This window comes from Mauremys mutica, chromosome 4 (genome assembly GCF_020497125.1).
Source record: "Mauremys mutica isolate MM-2020 ecotype Southern chromosome 4, ASM2049712v1, whole genome shotgun sequence".
Classification (NCBI taxonomy): Eukaryota; Metazoa; Chordata; order Testudines; family Geoemydidae; genus Mauremys; species Mauremys mutica.
This window is the reverse complement of record NC_059075.1, coordinates 72,167,660-72,189,398: the sequence shown is the minus strand read 5'-3', so window position 1 is coordinate 72,189,398 and position 21,739 is coordinate 72,167,660. Positions and strand designations below refer to the sequence as shown.

At 48.9% G+C, this 21,739-nt stretch overlaps 2 protein-coding genes across 6 annotated transcripts in view; one reads left to right on the top strand and one right to left on the bottom strand.

The window, feature by feature from the left end:
- The window catches only part of C4H11orf49 (chromosome 4 C11orf49 homolog), a 151,274-nt gene that overhangs the window by 112,591 nt on the left and 16,944 nt on the right, over positions 1-21,739 (top strand). For all 5 annotated transcript variants that reach the window (XM_045014681.1, XM_045014683.1, XM_045014684.1 and 2 more), the window contains one exon: positions 21,305-21,389. In XM_045014681.1, the coding sequence (XP_044870616.1) occupies positions 21,305-21,389 (85 nt within the window). The remainder of the gene's footprint in view (positions 1-21,304; positions 21,390-21,739) is intronic.
- Positions 530-4,769, bottom strand: LOC123369284 (folate receptor alpha-like). Its single transcript, XM_045014687.1, has 3 exons — positions 4,363-4,769; positions 3,494-3,629; positions 530-1,501 (listed from the first exon to the last, which is right to left on the bottom strand). The coding sequence occupies exons 1-3, from the start codon at positions 4,444-4,446 to the stop codon at positions 1,227-1,229; spliced, it is 495 nt and encodes a 164-aa protein (XP_044870622.1). The 5' UTR covers positions 4,447-4,769; the 3' UTR covers positions 530-1,226.

The following is a 21,739-nucleotide window of genomic DNA, read 5'->3' as shown; positions in this document are numbered from 1 at the left end:
AACCTTTTTGTGGCCAGTAGCACATTCATGTTTTCAGAAGAGTGTGGCAGGCGCCAACAATTTTTCAAGGCTTATTTTGTATTTGTACATTAAATAATACGAAAAACATCATATTTAATATTCTTCCCACTCTGGGTTGAAATAATACGTACGTTGTCTCTTATTTGAACCACTCATTTTGGAGCAAAGTGTTAAAACAATAATAAATTGCAAAGCACAAGAAAACAGCAGTATCAGTGCAGGAAGAATACTCACATACAGGGCCGGCTCCAGGCACCAGTGGAGCAAGCAGGTGCCTGTGTCAGCACATGCTGCGGGGCAGCATTTGGTCCATTCTGCAGAGGCGGAGGTTTGTTTGTTGTTGTTGGGTTGTTGTTTTTTGGCGGCAGTTCTGGGCAGTGCAGCGAGAAGCCTGAGAGAAGCTGCGCAGCTTGCAACCCCAGAGTACTCTGTCCCCAGCAGGCGGGGGGTCCTGGCATCTCTCCCCTGCTGGGCACTAGACGGGCCCCGCGCCTACCGGGGACAGAGAACAGAGCTGGCTTTAGGACGTGCGGGGCCCGATTAGAAAGAGCTGCCGCCAAAACGCCACTGTAATGCCACCAAATTGAGCTGCCGCCGAATTGCTGCCACTATCTTCAGCGGCAGCTCAATCGGTTGCCGCTGTTTCCGGCAGCACTTCAGCGGAGGGTCCTTCCTTACCTTGCAGGGCCCCTCTTCCAGATGCTGCGGGGCCCTGGTAGGCGCGGGGCCTGATTCACGGGAATCGGGCGAATCGGCCTAAAGCCAGCCCTGCAGATGACTGCGGGCACCATCGTCAGAGGAAGTGCACCCAGCCAATGAGTCACAGCATGTTACAGAGCTCAATCCCCAGGGACACGGTCCGTGGAGGGATCTCCCCGCAGAGCCCGCTGGAAGAGAGGAACGTGGCAGGAGAACACTGAGACAGTAAAACCATGGAGTGAGTGACGTTCAAGGGCAGGAGAATGGGGATAATCTGGTTCTATTGAGTCTTGTCCAGGTTAGAAGCAGCTGGATGGAATCTTGAATCATCTGCCGGCCAGAGCCCAAGGCAGGGCCGCAGGGTGAACACACCCCATGCCTAGAGAAGAAATATTTCCTGTATAAGCCAGTGGAGCTGCCAGAGTCAGAGGCCATAGCTAGGGTGCTTTCAGCCGGCCACCAAGCCCTGCTATTTCAAGACCCAAGGACTAGCAGCTTCCAGATGCTCAGAGCAGGGCCAGGAGAGCAGCCGGCAGCAGCAGCAGGACAGCCCGCGGCGCAGGAGAGGCGTCTCTCCCGTTCTGGGCATAGTACTTGGCCACGGCCACGTTGGGGTTCCCGTTGGCAGGGTCGAACCACATCTGGATGCAGCGCCCACCGCCCCGGTGCTCCGTGGTGTATTTGTAGGAGTTGGACCAGATCTTCTCGCACCGGTCCGCCGGCCGGGGGAAGACGTATTTGAACGGTTGGCACATGAAGCCACAGGGGCACCGGTTGGTCCCTGGAGAGGGAGAGAGAGGGCAGCAGTAAGCAAGCTGTGGCTGGACTCCCGCTAGCCAGCCTCCCCCATCTCTGGCTGCTAGGCATCCGCCAGTCCCCGGCTACGGGCTGAGCTGGCAACGGCCCAGCTGGCTTGTGGGAGAAACAGTCCTTGTAGCCACATCACTCACCGCCTGGATTTATCCTAGAGGGGCTGCCTGGGCTCTCACCCCCCTCGGCTGGAGGGACTTGCTTTTGTCTGAGCAAGAAAGATGGACGGTTTAGTGCCAGTAAGAATGAGACACCTAGAAGTGCTGGAGCTGGGGCTGGCTTCCTCCCAGAGCTGCACCAGTGCACCTTGATCCTTCTCCTACAGAGTTCTGCTAACACAACCTTCACTGGTTCCGAGACCAGACCCAACCACTGTGATCAGTGAGTCTGACCTCCTGCCAGAGACCTGCCCCCAAATAATCCCTAGAGCGGAGCTTTCAGAACAAACAGCCAAGTTTGATTTAAAAACTGCCAGTGACGGAGACTCCCTCATGAAAGGAGGGAGGGGTAGTTCAGTGATTTGCGCATTGGCCTGTTAAACCCAGGGTTGTAAATTCAATCCTTGAGGGGGCCATCTAGGGAAGTGGGGTGAAATCTGTCTGGGGATTGGTCCTGCTTTGAGCAGGGGGTTGGACTAGATACCTCCTGAGGTCCCTTCCAACCCTGATATTCTATGATTCATGTCCCTCGGTAAATTGTTCCAGTGGTTAATTACTTTTACCATTAAAAATGTCACCTTATTGTCAGCCTGAATGTGTCTAGCTTCAACTTCCAGCCATTGGACTGTTAGACCTTTCTCTGCTAGGCAGACAAGCCTGTTACTAAATATCTGTTCCCCACGTAGACACTTCTAGACTGGAATCAAGTTACCCCCTAACCTTCTCTCTGTTGAGCTAAACAGATTGAGCTCCTTGAATCTATCCCTACAAGGCAGGTTTTCTAATCCGTTCATCAATCTCATGGCTCTTCTTGGACCTCTTTCCAATCAACTTCCTTCTGGAATTGTGGGCACCACAGCTGGACCCAGGATTCCAGCGGCGATCAGTGCCAAACACAGAGGTGAAATCACCTCTCCGCTCCTACCCGAGATTCCCCTGTTTAAGCATCCCAGGATCACGTTAGTCCTTTTGTCCACAGTATCGCACTGGGAGCTCCCGTTCAGCTGATTATCCATGTCTGTCTATCTGCCTCCCTGCCGCACCGTTCCCAATCTTTTTCCTGCTCACTGCTTCCCAGGATAGAGTCCCCCACTGAGGGAATTCGGCCTACATTCCTTGGGCCTAGGTGTGTACATTTTGCTGTATTAAAACACACATCCATTGCTTGGGCCCAGTTTAATCGCTCTGTATCAGGGACGTGTCCTCTTCAGTATTTACCACTCCCCCAATTTTTCAGTCATCTGCAAACTTTATCCGGGACAATTTCATTTCTTCCGGGACATTAATAAAAATGTTTAGTAGCGTAGGGCCAAGAACCAGTCCCTGGAGACCCCACTGGGAACACACCCACTCAGCAATGATTCCCCATTGCGAGACCTGCCCATTAGCCGGCTTTTTATCCACGCAACTGGTGCTGGGTATGGGAGGTGGCGCTTACCACAACTCCCAGGAAGTGGCCACCAGGTCCCTGCAGCCCCTAGGCTCATGGGCAGCCAGGGAGGCTCCGCGCGCTGCCCTCGCGTCTGCAGGTGCCGCCCCCACAGCTCCCATTGGTCTCAGTTCCTGGCCAATGGGAGCTGCGGAGCCGGCACTCAGGGTGTGGGCAGCCCATGTGCCTAGGGGCCACAGGGACCTGACGGCTGCTTCCGGGAGCCGCCTGGAACAGGGGCAGGTAGTGAGGACTTTTAACGGCCCGGTCGGCGGTGCTAACTGGAGCTGCCAGGGCCCTTTTCGGATGAAAACCGGATGCCTGGCAACCCTAGGTGCGCGGAGTGCGGTGGGTTTTCTCTCAGCAGCTCACTGACCTGAGGTCCAGTTCCAGCCCTTGTGCCAGTTCTCTTTGCAGGTGACGGCGTCCTGGCAGTCCTCCCACCACAGCTCGCAGTCCTCCTTGCACAGCGGCACGTTGAGGATCCTCTCCCGGCGCCAGCTAGTATCCGCCTGGTGGGACACAGAGCTGTGAGCATCAAGGGGCAGCTCTGGGCCACAGTCACCCCCAAGCCGCCCCAGGGAGCAGGGGTTACCTCCATGCTCTTCTCCACCCCGTGATCTAGCTCCACGGAATGGCATTGCACAGGAACAGAGCCAATGCTGGTCCCAGCAGAACCAGGCCCAGTCCCCGGGGGAAGAGAGCCTCACAGCAGCCTCCCCGCACACCTGAGCAGCAGCATCCACAGCCCAACAGGCGTCCCATGCAGCCCACTCCAGCTCGGTGTCCAGGAGAGCTCCTCTGCTCCCAGCCAGGGGGTTGGAAGAAGCCAAATCAATGCAATCTCTAAGACTGCCTCCCCCGTATGCACCCAGTACGAGCCCTGTCGTGCTGGGACAGAGGCAGCCTGTTGGAGTGCTGGGTCACAACCGTGCTGGTGCGACCCGGGAGGTACATAAAACACAAGGGAGGTTTTCTTCATTGCAGCCACCTGCCCCCAGGAGCCTTTGGAGGAGATTGTCCTGCGCACATGCAGTGGGCCCCAGCTGGATACAGGGTCACTAATTGTCAGGGGGAGTTGAACCCGGACCTTCAGCACTGTAAGCAGACGCCGCTACTGCTTGAGCTGAAGGAGCGCGAGACTCTATGCAGTCAGCTGTTACCCGCCACTAGAGGGAGCCGTGAGCACATGCACCAAGCCAGCCTTCTCCCCACCCCCAGTGCCCAGCCCCAACGCCCCCTGACCTGGTCGATCCAAGGCCCCAGGTTGGGCGAGCACTCGTACAGACACGTGTCCTGGATGAAGTGCTGCTTGCACTTCTCTGGCATCACCCCGCAGTGGTTCCAGTTGAAGTTGTACAGGTAGGACTGGTCCTGGTGAGCCTCCGTGCTGGTGTTGGCCGTGCAGCAGGCGTTGTCTTTCCACAGGACACACTGCGAACACAGCGAGAGACGGGTACGCAGGGGATTTCAGCAGCTCGCCCGGGGGGCAGACAGGATGCTGTGGATGCAGCAGCATCACCGGACTCTAGTGGTGCCTCGTGGGACTGCTCCTGCCGAGGCCAGGCCCATGACCTGGCGGTGGCGATAGCATTTTGCCCTTCTCTTTGAGGCTCTCAAAGCACTTCACCAGACTAGTGAATGGAGGGGCCACGCCCAGGCAATGGGGAGCATAACGGGTGGATCTGCTCATGCTGCTCACTCTGCGGGATCAGCAAGGGGTGGGGGGGCTTCATTTCAGAAGGACAAAGTGACCCTCTGTTGCCTGCTTTGTGTGGGCTGGTTTTGCCGGGTCCAACGCTACAAGGTTTTAGGGTGATCAGATGTCCCGATTTTATAGAGACAGTCCCGATTTTTGGGTCTTTTTCTTATATAGGCTCCTGTTACCCTCCACCCCCTGTCCCAATTTTTCACACTTGCTGTCTGAGAACACCGGCGCCTGCAGCCCCAGAGTTCTCTGTGCCCGGCAGGCGCGAGGCCGCGGCTTCTCTGCAGCCCCAGAGTTCTCTGTGCCCGGCAGGCGCGGGGCCGCGGCTTCTCTGCAGCCCCGGAGTTCTCTGTGCCCGGCAGGCGCGGGGCCGCGGCTTCTCTGCAGCCCCAGAGTTCTCTGTGCCCGGCAGGCGCGAGGCTGCAGCTTCTCTGCAGCCCCAGAGTTCTCTGTGCCCGGCAGGCGCGGGGCCGCGGCTTCTCTTCTTGAAGCTGGAGAGAAGCCGCAGCCCTGTGTCTGTCGGGGACAGAGAGCATCGGCGCCCGCTGCCCTGGAGTTCTCTGTCCCTGGCAGGCGTGGGGCCACGGCTTCTTTCCCCTGCTGAGCACTAGGCGGGCGCACATAAATGCCCCGGTGGGCGCCATGGAGCCTGCAGGCACTGCGTTGGGGACCACTGATTTAGAGGCCCATATGAAGTACACAGACTACATTTCTCTCCCTTCCCTGCTCTAGCACTGAAGTTGTTTAAAAGTGAGATGGAGAAACGTGGCCAATAGCCTAGGTGCCTGGTATTCCGGTGCCCATGGCTAGTGGGAAAGCTGTACAGATATATTTTTCAGTTCATTCTAAAAGTGGTCAGGTTCAGACTTAGTCATATAACTGGCCTCCATCTCCTGCAAGAGTGTTCACCTTTAGGTCAGATAACAAGTGTTCCAGATGAACAGAGGTGCACAAAAATGTATAGGCTATCTCTGATGTAACAAGGACCTGGGCCATTTAGGTCATAATCAGCATCTTGAATGTCACCCAGAAGGGAATTGGAAGACAGTGCAGAATGCAACACATAGATGTAATCAGCTCTTGGTGGTCCTCCTTATCCAGAAGGTGAGGATCCTCATTCTGTACTAGCCAAGACTTCTAAGGGCTTGGCTACACTTACAAATTTGCAGCACTGCAGCAGGGTGTGAAAACACACCCTCTCCAGCGCTGCAAATTGCGGCGCTGCAAAGCGTCAGTGTGGTCAAAGCCCCAGCGCTGGGAGCGCGGCTCCCAGCGCTGTACGTTATTCCCCACAGGGAGGTGGAGTACGGACAGCGCTGGGAGAGCTCTCTCTCAGCGCTGGCGCTTTGACTACACTTAGCGCTTCAAAGCGCAGCGCTTTGAAGTGTAAGTGTAGCCAAAGCCTAAGTAGCTTTCATGGTTGGGCCCTGATAGATTTTGTTGCAGTGAATCAGTCTCAAAGTATCCAAAGCATGGATAACTATGATAAGGATTCAACCCTGTATGACTCTTCAGATGAAAGTCCTGGGGCAAGAGGAGCAGACATCTAGCACCACCCTTTGGGATTGCACTGAGAGAAATGTGTGGAACCACACTAAAAGTGAATCACTGCACTTAATCCTGTTTACATGCCATGCTCAGGTCTAAAACAGGTCTGGGTGGGATCCAAGGAGTTTGAGGATATTGGAATCTGTTGGAGTTGGTCTGCCACAACCTTTTTAATTCAAATTAAATCTGTTTGGCCAATACTCAGATATTATGGTGAATGAAAAGAATACGCTTCTAGTCAACACCATATTTACAGTAGAAGTAGGGAGTGATTTTACCTCTGTATACTGCATTGGTGAGACTGTAACTGGAATATTGTGTACAGTTCTGGTGTCCACATTTTAAAAAGGATGTTGAAAAGTTGGAGAGGATGCAGAAAAGAGCCACAAAAATGATTTGGTGGCTGGAAAAGATGCCTACAGTGACAGGCTTAAAGAGTGTAATCTCTTTAGTTTATCAAAAAGAAGATTAAGAAGTGAACTGATTACAGTGTATAAATACCTTCATGGGAGAAAATATTCAGTAATAATGAGCTCTTTAATCTAGTGGAGAAAGACAGAACAAGAATAAATGGCTGGAAGCCAGAGAAATTCAAATGAGAAATTAGACACAATTTTTTAACAGTGAGGGTGATTAGCCATTGGAACAAACTACCGGGGGAAGTGGTGAATTCTCCATCACTCGATGTCTTTTATTCAAGACTGGATGCATTCTGGAAGACATGCGTTAGCCAAACTCACGTTACGCTTTAGTCAAACACAAGATATCTGCTGCAATATGGGGTAAATGGGTGAAATTTAATGGCCTGTGTTATACTAGAGGTCAGACTGGATAATCTAATGGTCTCTCCTAGCCTTAACTCTATAAATCTGTGCATGAAGTAGACTAAGATTATATTTTGGTAGTCTGTGATTTTTCAGAAATGATAAAATAGTAATAATTATTTTTTATTTTATTAGTGCTAATGTCCACTATGTGTTAGGCACGTTCTAATAATCACCTAAGGATGATGTTCCTTTCTTTGTCTTAAGCCTGTGAGCTCCTCAATCAAGCAGACAGAGGTCGGGGAAGAGGAATAACAATAAACAATTTAAAAATACAAGTTAACTTGAATCACTATAGGCAGAACAGCAGAAGTGAATAATTAAGAGGAACTTAAATATGGAGAGCATGGGGGCCTTGCAGATGAGCCCAGAGAGGTCATACCAACGATAGGTACATAGAAGAAGGTATGGAGGTGACTGAATGAGACTTCGACAGATAAAATGTGTTTAAAACATTTGGTCCTATCATGCATTTTTCAGTGGAGGTGACATACTTCACTCCAGATCTTCACTGACTGTTGGACTGGCAAAACCATGTCACTGGAAAATTAGGCCACTTGGATAGTTTGGATGTATTGCTTATCCATTGGTGGAAAATGTTCATTTAACTTGAGGGGTCATTTCCAGCAGCCTCAGCATATGGGAGAAAGAAGATGAGCACCCTGTGTGCAGGAGCTGCCTTCCAAGAGAGATGTCCACATTCATATCCTGGCTTGAACTGATGTTTACTTAAGAATAAACAGGCATCTGTTATTATTGGAGTATTCCTGGCAATTATTCTGAAACAAGGATTAAACAATCCCCAGAAAATTGTAAACAAATAACATTAAAGTTCTGATACAAAATCCTAGCAAAGCCAGAAAACTGCACCATGTCCGTGACTAGTACTGTCAGGCAACAGTCATATTATTAGTGCCACAGATTGTGATGCAACACCTAGGCACAACAGGGTGAGTCAGGATGATGTGACAGCTCTACCCTTAACTTGCAGTTTCCTGGCTTTCGTGAACTTTAACTCACACTCATCCTTAATGTTAGAAAGGAAGATATTGTTCTGTCTAATGTGCCCTTTAAAGACCCCCTGAACTGCGTGTTTGCTCTGTAGGCCAAGGCAGTATCCCAGACTAGCGGGTTAAGTTTTGAGGACTGGAGGAGTTGTATCACACAGTTGCCCGTAATGACTGTTAGGCTCTTGCACCCAGCCCACTTGTTACGGTGCAGATCTTTGAACTACTTCTCAGGCCTGCTCTATACTACAAACTTAGGTCAATGGAAGATGTCTTATGTCGACCTAATAATGTATGTGTCTACACTACCAGAGCCTTTCTGCTGACCTAACTCGCCTGTAGTGTTGACTTAATTACTCCACCTCTGCAAAAGGCGTAGCACTTAATTCAGTGTTGATTGGTTGACAGAGAGGCAGTGTAAATGCAGCGTTGTGTAAATCGACTGAATTAGCCTCCAGGAGGTGTCCCACAATTGTCTGCCGTGACCACTCTGGAAATCGTTTTCAACTCCGCTGCACAGCAGCCAAGTACACAGGAAACGGCCCCTCCCCTGTTAAAGCCCTGGGAACTTTTGGATTGCCATTTCCTGTTTGATCAGCATGGAGAGCTCGCCAGCCCAGCTGATTGTGGCACTCAGCGCCCCAAACGTGGTCCAGCCTGGAGTACACAGGAGGTGGTGGAACTTATTGGTCTGTGTGGAGAAGAGTCTGTGCAGGCACAGCTCTGATCCAGCTAAAGAAACATAGACATCTATGAAAAGATTGCACGGTGCATGGGGGAAAAGGGCTACAGCAGGGATATGCAGCAGTGCTGCGTGAAAATCAAAGAACTTCAGTAGGCATAGCAGAAGACAAGAGAGGTGAACAGTTCTGGGTCTGCACCACAGACATATGCCACTTCTATAATGAGCTGTATGCAATTCTCGCCGGCGACCCCACCGTTACCCCCAAATGCAGCATGGATACCTCCCAGGAGTTTGAGTCCTGAGCCACCTCATGCAACAATGAGGAGGACATTCTGGATGAGGAAGAGGAGGAGGAGGAAAGTGGGATACAGATGAACAGTGGATTCATTCTCTCTGAGAGCCAGGAACTATTTTTAACCCTAGAGCCCAGCCAGTCGCAGGACAGCATGGTGTCCGAGCGTGATGCCTGGGAAAGCACCTCTGGTGAATATGCAATTCCAGTCAAACTGTAGGGGTTACGTGCTCTTATATTTGATGTTTAATCTGAAGAAAAAGTGAGGTGCAGTGGGTATCTGCTTCCTAGTGGCTGCTCCAGCTATGCAGAGGGTGTCCATTGGTAAAGACTGTTTATGTGTACAGGGAGGGCCTGGGAATTCTCCATGGCGAGCTCTAGGAAACTTTCATGGAGATCTTCTGCAAAGGATTGCAGGGTGTGTCTAGGGAGGGCTACCTTATTTCTTCCACCACAATAGGACACTTTCCCACGCAACTCCAGTATTAACTCTGCTGGCCTCATTGCAGTACACAGCATAGCAACATAAGGACTGGGTCTGTACCCAGACACTTGCAGCATCTGCTCCCTTGCTGCCTCTGTTACCCTTAGGAGACTGATAGCACATAGGGTCATCTAGGGGAGACAGTGGAAGTTTTCATTACAAGTGCTCGGACTGCAAACAGTAGAGCTTGTGATCCACCATACATGGTGACTTCCAGGTCCCTCAACCACGCTTCCCTTACATGCCAGTGGTTTGGTTGGCAGGGATTGGCGTTGACCTCAGATTCTGCAAGTCCAGGGCAACTATTACCAGCAACGTTAAGGGGGGGGGCTTCCTGCGTTATTTTGTGGCTGCATACTGTCTTCCCTCTCCCCCAGAGCCACCTCGGACAAAGATCGTGATTTGGGAGACTTAACACTGGTCCCTGGTCTCAAAGCAATATCCATGTTGCCAAGGGGAGGGGGCATTGTCCACCTGTGCTCCCAACATGGGTTTCCCACAAATTGCATCACAAGGCCCGTTGCCCATGCCACTTGGCCATACTCACCATGGCTGAAACAGCAAACCATTTTGTTGAATAGCTAGGGATTATGAATATGTTCTGTCTTGCACCTGAGTGTAATAAGAGGAGTGTTTTTTAAATAGCAACTTTGCACCAGACCCAGGGTATTCACTGATAATGGTTGCCTTGTGCTTTGAATGCCTTGCAGTGGAGAGCTTGGCCTTCAGCACATCCTCCACACTGGCAGAGAGGCTTTCGCAGATTAGAAGGTGGAAAAAAAGAATGTGTGATGACATGTTCAGCGAGATAATGAATGCCTCTGGGACAGCTGACATGGAGCAAATACCCTGGAGGATTTCATTGTCTGAAAAACTGGACATGAACATGGAGAGCAGGAGAGCATTTGAGGAGCATAAGCATGCCACGCAGGATGAGATGCTGCAGATTATGAAGGATCAATCAGACATGTTGAGGCATCTGGTTGAGCTTCAAGAAAAGCAGCTTGAGGCTAGATTCCCTCTGCAGTTCCTGCAGAACTGCCTGCAAGCATCACCCTGTTCCCAGTCTCTCTCCCCTGAAATGTTCCAGGAGGCGGGGGTTGGGGTTGGGGAGTTCAGTATCCCTTCCACTCAACACACGGAGAGGGTACTAAGAACAAAAGGCAGCCATTCAGAAACCTATAATGGGCAAGACTACTCTGCTTTCGCAGGCAAGCTGACTTGGTTTCTCCCCTCCCAATTTTATCACACTGTTTGTGCAAGGTTAAATTATTTTCCTGTTCTTTCAGTTGCTTTATGTTTGTGCAATAAAAGTCAATGTCTCGAGAATGAAATGCTGTTTATTTATTCCAATCATGAGGCCATGGGGCGGGGGCATTATCCAAGGAAACTAATGCAATGGAGGGGATGGTATAGAAAGGCACAATGCAGATAACCAGCACACTTTCCTGAGGCTCATTACCGAAATGGGTTTTCAAAACCTCCCAGAGACACACAGCTCCTTGCTGGGCTCTTATTACCCTGGTATCTGGCTGCTCAAAATTAGCTGACAACCTATCTGCCTCCACACCCCACCCCTACGGAAACTTGTCTCCCTTTGCCTTACAGATATTATGGGGCACACAGCATCCAGCTATAACAATGGGAATATTGCTTTCGCTGAGGTCTAACCTACTCAGCAAACTGCAGCAGTGCCCCTTTAAATGTCCAAAAGCACATTCCACCATCATTTTGCACTTGCTCAGCCTATGGTTGAACCGGTCCTTACTTCTGTCCGGGTGGCCAGTGTACGGCTTCATGAGCCATGGGAGCAAGGGGTAGGCTGGGTCTCCCAGGGTCACTATTGGCATTTCAACATTGTCAGTGGTTATTTTGCAATCTGGAAAGAAAGTTCCTGCTTGCAGCTCTCTGAACAGACCTGTGTTCCTATAAACACGCACATCATGCAACTTTTCCTGACCATCCATGTTGATGTCGGTGAAACGCCCCCTGCAATGCACCAGTGCTTACAATACCATTGAAAAGTATCCCTGATGGTTTATTTAGTCTTTGGGTAGGTGGTCTGGTGCCAAGATAGAGATATACGTGCCATCTATTCTCCCCTCTCCCCCCCAGATAAGGAACCCCATCATGGCAAAACCATCCACTATGTCCTGCATATTTCCCAGAGTCACTACCCTTCTTAGCAGAAGTCAATTAATGGCCCTGCACACTTGGATCACAACAGCTCCACGGGTGGATTTACCAACTCCGAATTGATTTCTCACTGACCAGTAGCAGTCTGGCATTGCAAGCTTCCACAGAGTGATCGCCACTCACTTCTCCACTCTCAGAGCAGGTCTCATTTTAGTGTTGCTGTGCTTCAGGGCTGGGGAAAGCTCTGCATAAAGTTTCTGGAAAGTGACCTGCATTCGAAAGTTCTGCAGCTACTGCTTGTCATCCCATAGCTGCACAATGATGTGATCCCACTAGTCAGTGCTTGTTTCCTGGGACCAGAAACAGTGCTCTACCGTGTTCAGCTGCTGCGCAACTGCCAGCAGCAACTGGGAATTGTTTTGTTTTGTGGCTTGCAAAAAGGGCTGCTTGCATGACATTGCAATGTTCTGCACAGAGACTCCTGTCTCGGCTCTGGAAATACTGCAGGATAGTGTTGGACTGCTAACGTCTTTCCATCAACCATAACTCAAATGTAGCCAGAGTTGGGGATCTCTTTGACTCTCCCTTTTTCAGTTTTCCTTTTTATTTCCCTAGACTCTTAGGTCTACTTTCCAGCCATTGTGGGAGTTATGCGTGAGCATCAAGTTCAGAGTCGACCCTTGTGTTTATATGCGCACGCACACACACACACACACACACACACACACACTTACTTACTTTCAGGCAGAACTGTGGATGTTTATTCTTCATTTTTTAGTTTGTCTTTGTGTAACCTTCAGTCTCAATAGTGGGAATAAGTGTGTGAGCTGCTGTTACTGTTTTTGTTTGTTTGGAAAAGGAGGAGGATCAATTTTTAAAGTAAGACAAATGCACATTCTGGCCCTGGCTTCTATTTATTTTATAACTGTTCTTGTCAGTGGAAAAAGCAGAGTAGTCAAGGAAGGAACACTTGTAGGATTTTATTTTCTTCAGAGTTCTTATTGAAAAACCCCCACATCTAACAGAAACAGTTCTATCATCTAATAGCTCATAAAATGTTTCAACACAAAGCTTTATAAATAATAAAGCATGGAGAGGGGGATTAATATTAACCTTTTTTCAAATTAAAGCTTTTTTAAAAACACAAATATGTTTTGCTTTTTAAGTTTAAGGCATGGAATCTCCTAGAATTTTTGGTTTTCAGATTGTTGTTTATGTGTAAATTTACAGAAGGCTGGGGAGGCCATGTTGCAGCCTTCCTGTGAACCAGATGTGTCCAAAAAGTAGCCCACAGGCCAAATGTGTCACGTGGAGTTGCCAGTGTTACCATCTCTCATTCATTTATTATGATATTGATGCTTTTCTTGAAGCCCCAGGTTCTGGAGGCAGCTGATTACAAGAATATCTCATCTTTCATTAGAAAACAAAGTTTATAGCATTCATGGCTGTGAAAAAAAGCTGAAAACATGACTTAAGTGCACCCTAAAGATTCAGAAGGCAACCCCCCCCCAAATTATTATTTTAATATTTCATTATCTTTAAGCCAATCTCATGATTTTTTGGAGCTTGATGCATGACTTTTGAGAGTCTGGGGTTAACAACGCTGATTATACTACAGAAAGTTGGCCTGCAGAAACTCTCCCAGCGTGCAAAGCTTCTCAATCCATGCTTTCATCTCTTCCCCTCCCCCCTTGGGTATGCGCAGGTTTACATGAGGCCAAAGACCCACAATATTTCCAATGTGGGATCACTGGCCCCCCTTGCTCTCCCTGGTTCTGCAGCCCTGGAATAATGTTGTGTTCCATTGTAACTAAATATGGTTAGCACACAAAGTTCAGTATCTCTTGTTCTCTCCCTGGGTATCTGGGATTTCAGAGGCCATATCAGTTTGGGGGATATGGTAGACTGAATATGTCTGAAGACCATGATGTAGTTTGTTACTGGAATTTCAGATACAGTACTTTGTGGTACCAACCAAAAGTGGCCCTTGGGGATTCCAGTTTTCATTCATTCTGACTATTACCTTCCGTCCTTCCTTCCATCTTCTTTGTCTTTCCTCACAGCACAGCAATGAAGACTATTTACTCAGCTGTGGCCTGGATTTGAGCCTTTGTGCCCTGGAGACAGGAAGGAGCAATGTGGTCATAGACCAAAACTGCCCTTGTTTATTCTGAATGGCTCTTGGCAGACAGGATGGGTGCATGGGCAAGTGTCATTTTTCCGCATGGTACTCAGTGACCCCATTACAGTGACTAGGAAAACAGTCATCACAGCAAACTGCAGACACCTCTTAAGGCCTGTGGTGATTCCTTTCCTGTGTAGCGGCTATCCATCTAAGTCAGTGAAATTGATATGCTCTGTTAGTCAGTCCCTTGAGATGTACCAATGCTGAGCTGCATTGCATTCCAAAAGGGTCTGCTCAGACTGATCCCCACTTTGATCATGGGGTTTGCAGTGCTCCCTCTCCTGGCATCACAGGGAATTAAGTATTTTTCCTTCTCAGACACCTGAGTTTCTCTGCTCTCTTCATTGCATGCAGCCTTGACCTAGACGGGCCACTTGCTCCTAGACTGAAACAATAATTTCTTCTCATTGGGAATAGGCATCTCTAAGAATGGCATTGATCTCTTCTAGTGCAGTTTCTTTGCCAGCATGTTCCCAGAGTTCTTCTGAGCAAAGATTCACAATTGCTATACACTGTTCTTGATGGTTTCCTGATGCAGAAATGATGAAACTGCTGTCACTCAACATCAGGCATTAGAGAGAAAAAGGTGCAGAAATTATGAACATATTAAAAATCTGGAGAAGGTTCACTCCTGCAAGTTAGAGGGTTCACTTGAGGCATAAGTAGTGCTCAGTCAGTTCCTCAGGCCGCCTCGGATGGGGATCATTGATGCTGTAGACAATTCCAGCTTCCTCTGCTGTGCAGGAAATCTGCTGCTGCTATCATTCCTTGAACTGTTGAGAAAAAAATTGTTAAAAAATACAGAATTTACAAAATGGGGATGCTTTGCTCTGACTCCCCAGTGGAGATTTTTGGCCTGCATGGGGAGAAGTATCCTATCCAAGGTTGACAGGCTATCCTCTCTATGTATATGTACATGTCTGCTGTGAACAGATCTTAAATACTGTTTTCTTTTCCTGGCACCTCAGTACCAAAAACTGAACAGAGTTCAGAATGATTGGGGGGCCAGAAAAAGAGATTTTGGAGGAGAGATTAAAAGAACTAATAGCTTGGCTAACCTAAGGTGTGTATAGATAGAGGACGGAGTTATAATAATGGCCTACTAATATGTGAAAGGGAGGAACATCAGAGAGCAAAAGAAAATATATAGAGTGATATAAGACAGTGTAAATGAGAGGAATTTGAAACTAAACAAAGGAAATTCAGGTTGAATATTAAGTAAAGCTTCCAGATAGTGCAATCTGTTTAGATTGTGAAATAGTCTTTCCAGAGAAGTGGTGGGAACTCCTTTGCTAGAGTCATTTAAAACTAGACTGGACCAAGCCTAGAAGAATAGTTTCTAAAAACCATTCCTGGCCTGGTCACTGAGGAAGGAGAATGAACTAGATCTTCTTCAAGTGCTTGCTCATGTCAATTCCATTCTAGGTGTGCGCGCACCCACATGCATGGTCATCGGAGACTTTTGCCGTAGTGGTATCTTTAGGGTCGGCAGTGGCACCTTCTGGAGTGCCATGCTCATGCCATGGTATATCAGGTGCCACCGGCCCTACATCCTCTCAATTCCTAACCGCCTGTAGTGGTTAGTCGGAGCACGTCTCTCCCTTGCCTTGCAAGTGGTTAGCAGTTTTCTGTCCTCGTGAAGAGCCGTTCAGCCTTAGAGCTTTGTACATAGGGTTTTTGATAGTTAGTTAGAGTTGTAGTTAGAGTCCCCAGTGGGACTTTGCCCCAGGCGGGACATGCCCAAGTCCCCTGGGTTCAAGTCCTCCACAGACTGTAATAGGCCTATGCCTGTTAGCGATCCCCACGGCAGTTGTCTCAAGTGCTTGGGCGAATTGCACATCAAAGAGAAATGCCGTATTTGTAAAAACTTTGGGCCACGAACTCAGAAGGAGCGGGATATCCAACTCGGAGCCCTTCTAATGGAGTCAGCCCTTTGCCCAGCGTCCAAGCCCTCCCACCAAGAATTGGTGAGCACCTCAGCATTGGTGCATAGCACACCCCCAGCATCAGGCTCTGCCCAGCACCAATCAACATCTCTGGTGCCTAGGCATGGAAGCACAGCTCCCCAGAACCAGGCAAAAAGGCCCAAGGGTCTTTGGGCCAGGGACCTAGTTCGGCCCGCCTGGCCACACCGGAGCCGCGAGTCCACACCTCCCCTGTTGGGGATCTGAGCCCCTTGAAAGATCCATCATTGACTCCTGTTGAAGGAAAAGGCCCAGGTAGGGACGGTTGAATTGTGGAGGTGAATGCGTGGAGAATTGGAAGTCCTGGAATAATCAAGGAACTATGACGTGATTGGAATAACAGAAACTTGGTGGGGCAGTTCACATGACTGGAGCACTGTCATGGATGGGTATAAACTGTTCAGTAAGGACAGGTGTGGGAGGAAAAGTGGAGGAGTTGCATTGTATGTAAGAGAGTGGTATGATTGCTCAGAGCTCCAGTTTGAAACTGGAGAAAAGCCTGTTGAGAGTCTTTGGGTTAAGTTTAGAGGTGAGAGCAGCAAGGATGATGTTGTGGTGGGTGCATGCTATAGACCACCGGATCAGAAGGATGAGGTAGACAAGGCTTTCTTCGGACAACTAACTGAAGTTTCCAGATCACAGGCCCTGGTTCTAATGGGGGACTTCAATTACCCTGACATTTGCTGGGAGAGCAATACAGCAGTGCACAGACAATCTAGGAAGTTTTTGGAGAGTGTTGGGGACAACTTCCTGGTACAAGTGCTGGAGGAACTGACTAGGGACCATGGTCCTCTTGACCTGCTGCTTACAAACAGTGAAGAATTGGTAGGGGAAGTAGAAGTGGGTGGCAACCCAGTCAGCAGTGACCATGAGATGGTTGAGTTCAGGATCCTGACAAAAAGAAGAAAGGAAAGTAGCCAAATGTGGACCCCAAACTTCAGAAAAGCAGACTTTGACTCTCTTAGGGAAATGATGGGCAGGATCCCCTGGGAAGCTAATATGAAGGGGCAAGGAGTCCAGGAATGCTGGCTGTATTTTAAAGAAGTCTTATTGAAGGTGCAGGAACAAACCATCCCAAAGTGCAGAAAGAATAGCAAATATGGCAGGCAACCAGCTTGGCTTAACAGTGAAATCTTCGGTGAGCTTAAACACAAAAAGGAGGCTTACAAGAAGTGGAAACTTGGACAGATGACTAGGGAGGAGTATAAACATATTGCTTGAGCATGCAGGGGTGTAATCAGGAAGCCAAAGCATAATTGGAGTTGCAGCTAGCAAGGGATGTGAAGGGAAACAAGAAGGGTTTCTACAGGTATGTTAGCAACAAGAAGGAGGTCAGGGAAAATGTGAGACCCTTACTGAATGGGGGAGGCAATATAGTGACAGATGATGTGGAAAAAGCTGAAGTACTCAATGCTTTTTTTGCCTCGGTCTTCACAGACAAGGTCAACTCCCAGACCGCTGGACTGGGCAACACAGTATGGGGAGGAGGTGAGCAGCCCGCAGTGATGAAAGAACAGGTTAAGGACTATTTAGAAAAGCTGGATGTGCACAAGTTCATGGGTCCAGATCTAATGCATCCAACAGTGCTGAGGGAGTTGGCTGATGTGATTGCAGAGCCATTGGCCATTATCTTTGAAAATTCGTGGCGATTGGGGGAGGTCCCGGACTATTGGAAAAAGGCAAATATAGTGCCCATATTTTAAAAAGGGAAGAAAGAGAACCTGGGGAACTACAGACTGGTCAGCCTCACTTCAGTCCCCGGCAAAATCATGGAGCAGGTCCTCAAGGAATCCATTCTGAAGCACTTGGAGGAGAGAAAGGTGATCAGGAACAGTCAACATGGATTCACCAAGAACAAGTCATGCCTGACCAACCTGATTACCTTCTATGATGAGATAACTGGCTCTGTGGATATGGGGAAAGTGTTGGATAGTGGTGATATAGCTTGACTTAAGCAAAGCTTTTGATACGGTCTCCCACAGTATTCTTGCCAGCAAGTTAAAAAAGTATGAATTGGATGAATAGACTATAAGGTGAATAGAAAGCTGGCTAGATTGTCGGGCTCAACAGATGGTGATCAACGGCCTGCTGTCTAGTTGGCAGCCTGTATCAAGCGGAGTGCCCCAGGGGGTCGGTCCTGGGGCCAGTTTTGTTCAACATCTTTATTAATGATCTGGATAATGGGATTAATTGCACCCTCGGTAAGTTCGCAGATGACACTACAATGGGGGGAGAGGTAGATACACTGGAGGGTAGGGACAGGGTCCAGAGTGACCTAGACAAATTGGAGGATTGGGCCCAAAGAAATCTGATGTGGTTCAACAAAGACAAGTGCAGAGTCCTGCACTTAGGAAGGAAGAATCCCATGCACCGCTACAGGCTGGGGACTGACTGGCTAAGCAGCAGTTCTGCAAAAAAGGACCTGGGGATTACAGTGGATGAGAAGCTGGATATGAGTCAGCAGTGTGCCCTCGTTCCCAAGAAGGCCAACGGCATATTGGACTGTATTAGTAGGAACATTGCCAGCAGATTGAGGGAAGTGATTATTCCCCTCTATTTGGCACCTGGAGTATTGCATCCAGTTTTGGTCCCTCCCCCCCCACCACTACAGAAGGGATGTGGACAAATTGGAGAGAGTCCAGTGGAGGGCAATTAAAATGATTAGGGGGCTGGGGCACATGATTTACAAGGAGAGGCTGAGGGAACTGGCATTATTTAGTCTGCAGAAGAGAAGAGTGAGGGGGGATTTGATAGCAGCCTTCAACTACCTGAAGGGGGGTTCCAAAGAGGCTGGAGCTAGATTGTTCTCAGTGGTGGTAGATGACAGAACAAGAAGCAATGGTCTCAAGTTGCAGTGCGGGATATCTAGGTTGGATATTAGGAAACACTATTTCACTAGGAGGGTGGTGAACCACTGGAATGGGTTACCCAGAGAGGTAGTGGACTCTCTATCCTTAGAGGTTCTTAAGGCTCAGCTTGACAAAGCCTTAGCTTGGATGATTTAGTTGGTGTTAGTCCTGCTTTGAGCAAGGGATTGGACTAGATGACCTCCTGAGGTCTCTTCCAACCCTAATATTCTATGATTCTATGACTCAAGGGAATGGTATGGGACACAAGCTCCTGCCGGCACTGGCACCTGCCCAGACCTCCCCGGCGCGGAGAAAGCAGAGGCCTCCACTGGCGCCATCAACACAACAGGAGCAGCAGGATGCGGCAAAGGCTCCCCCAGAGGGCAAGCCAGCACTGTGACTCCTGGGGAGATAGTGGATCGCCAACAATCCTCTGAGACAAGACAGCGCTCCTCACCCCAGGGACCCAAATCCCCAGAGCCACAGCCCAGATCCTCTGGGGTTTGTCCCCAGTCACTGGCACCACGATCGCGGTCACTGCCACCCAGGCGTGGTTCACCTAGAGATCAACGTCGGTCTCCGTGTTACTGGCTCCGCTTGTCCTCCTACTGGCTGGCTTCCTATTGAAGATCCTCATCACCTGCCACATGGGAATGATCCCCATGCAGGCTCTGGTCTCCCAGGTGCCGCTACCATTCGCCCCGGTACCCACACCACTCATCCTGCTCCGGTCACCGGTCTCCGATGGCAAGCGTTAGCAGGCACACCCAGGCATTGATGGCTCCTCTGTAGTTGCTGGAAGAGGACTCCTCCGGCATGGAAGGACCATTTAGCTCCTCATCCAGGTCTCACCGGTGTGATTGGGGCCCAACACCGCGTCAACTGTGACGGTGCAGCTGTGGCATCAAACCCAGTGGCCAACCCAGTCACAAACAGAAAGTGTCTCTATTTGACACCTAGAGGAGCTGCTTTGTAGAAGGAAGCTGAAGCAGGTGCCCTTTCTCAGGTGCTACACAGGAAGGTCTATATACCCTGGGAACACTGCATGTTATGCCCCTGGGAAAAGTCAGCACCTAACATGACTCTCTAGTAACCCTAATTAGTGGATGCAGAGGAGTTTTGATGGCATCAGCCAGCCTTTCTCAGCAAGAAAGAGATTCTTAAATTGAGAAGAAAAATGGGAAATCTGTTAGGACAAACCCCCACCCCCAGTAAGGGGGAGCTAAGGGAAAAGGTTGGGATCTGATTTTGCTGAGAGTCCCCCAGCAATGTGTCTTTAGTCATTCTTGAATATAGGAAAATATCCATTTAGCTGCCTGAGGCACTACAGTGAAACCGCATCTGCCTCTTTGATGTCCAGAGAATCAGTAGAATTTTCCCTTTGTCTCTCTTGCTCTTGTGAGGCTGTCAGGCTTTCCGGAGCCTTTGATGAGGGAGCTTGGGGCCATCATCGGGGATAAGAGAGAGACCATTTATTAGAAAACGCATCAGCTGAATATTTGGATCAGAAGTTTTGTGGGCTACAGAGGGCGAACAGCTAACTGTGGTAAAAGAGCCCAAGCCCTGTACTACAGTGCTCATGCCTTTGCCCTTTGGATTCCCTTCCTGACTGCTGCTTGGCTCTAATTCTACCACTGGCTCTTTCTTCCATACTTTGCATACTTCTGTAAGTGGAAATACTGTAAAATTGCTGTTGTTCAGCTAGTCCGCTCCTTAACTTTAGTCCACAGACTTTTGGACTGTGAACATACAATCATGTAGAGCTTTTTGACATCACTGTGTTTCCATTCCCTTGGGATCCTATAAACCTCCTTGAGATTCACCTCTCTCAATCTCCTTCTGCTGAACCACAGAGGCCATTTTTGACCAGTGTCTTTCAAAGCAGCTCCCTAGAACATGAATCATTTGGTTGCCCTTCTTGTATATTTTGGATCTTTGCTCTGTGCATCCTATAATACAGTGACCAGATTTGTACATGCTATTCCTAAAGAAGCTATCCAGCTGCATTATTGGATGCCAAAATAATAATGTTTGTGGGTTTATACTCCATAGCCCTCCATACTGCTGCCAGATGTTCTGTGGATGGTTTTCAGGCATGTTGTGGTGAATGTTGCCATGCCAGTGAATTTCAGCAAATTTAAGTAGCTTTGAAATGGTTCTCTTTTCCAGCTAGTTATACACAAGTTAAATGAACTTGGGTTGACACTTGAGCTTCCCCTGCTTTATTACCCCTTTTCTCCCTGAATTACTTTCTACCTGTTACCAGTTCTGTCTGCTGGATTCACTTCAGTAGCTCTCTCCTTTTGCCATGCCTCTTCCTGACTGCCTGCTTTGCTGGACTCTCCATCTAAAAGGCATCTCTACAAAAATAATGGCAGTTCCTTTGTCCTGAATACCAACCTTATCAATCTTGACTCCTGAAGCGAATAAGAGCAGACATATTGCCTGGGCATGGAGGGAGGGAAGGGAAGGATTCTGATGCTCTCCTGTCTGTTTCTGCTGCAGATTTGCTGACAGCGAAGGAGTACCACTGTCTGCTGCAGCTGCTCTGCCCTGACTTCCCAATGGAACTTACTCAGAAGGCAGCAAGGTGGGTCTTCATCCATTTCTCTCTTGGTAGGTAGATCAGCCCTACAATGGCTTTAGTCCCTGGTGCTGAAAGGGTTAAAATGTGAGTAAGGATATTTAGAGTATGTCTACACTGCAGCTGGAGGTATAATTTCCAGCTCAACTAGAAGTACACGCGATAGCAGCAGCTACACTGCTACTTTTAGCGCACTTGCTGTATCTAAGCTAGCGTGTGTACATCTGCCCAAGACGGAAATTACACCTTCAGCTACAGTGTAGACCTAACCTTAGAGATAAGGTCGGAATGCTTTTAGGGCAGAGAGGTACCAAGATTTGTGATTGAGAAGGGGAGCTTTCTTTAGCAAATAGAAG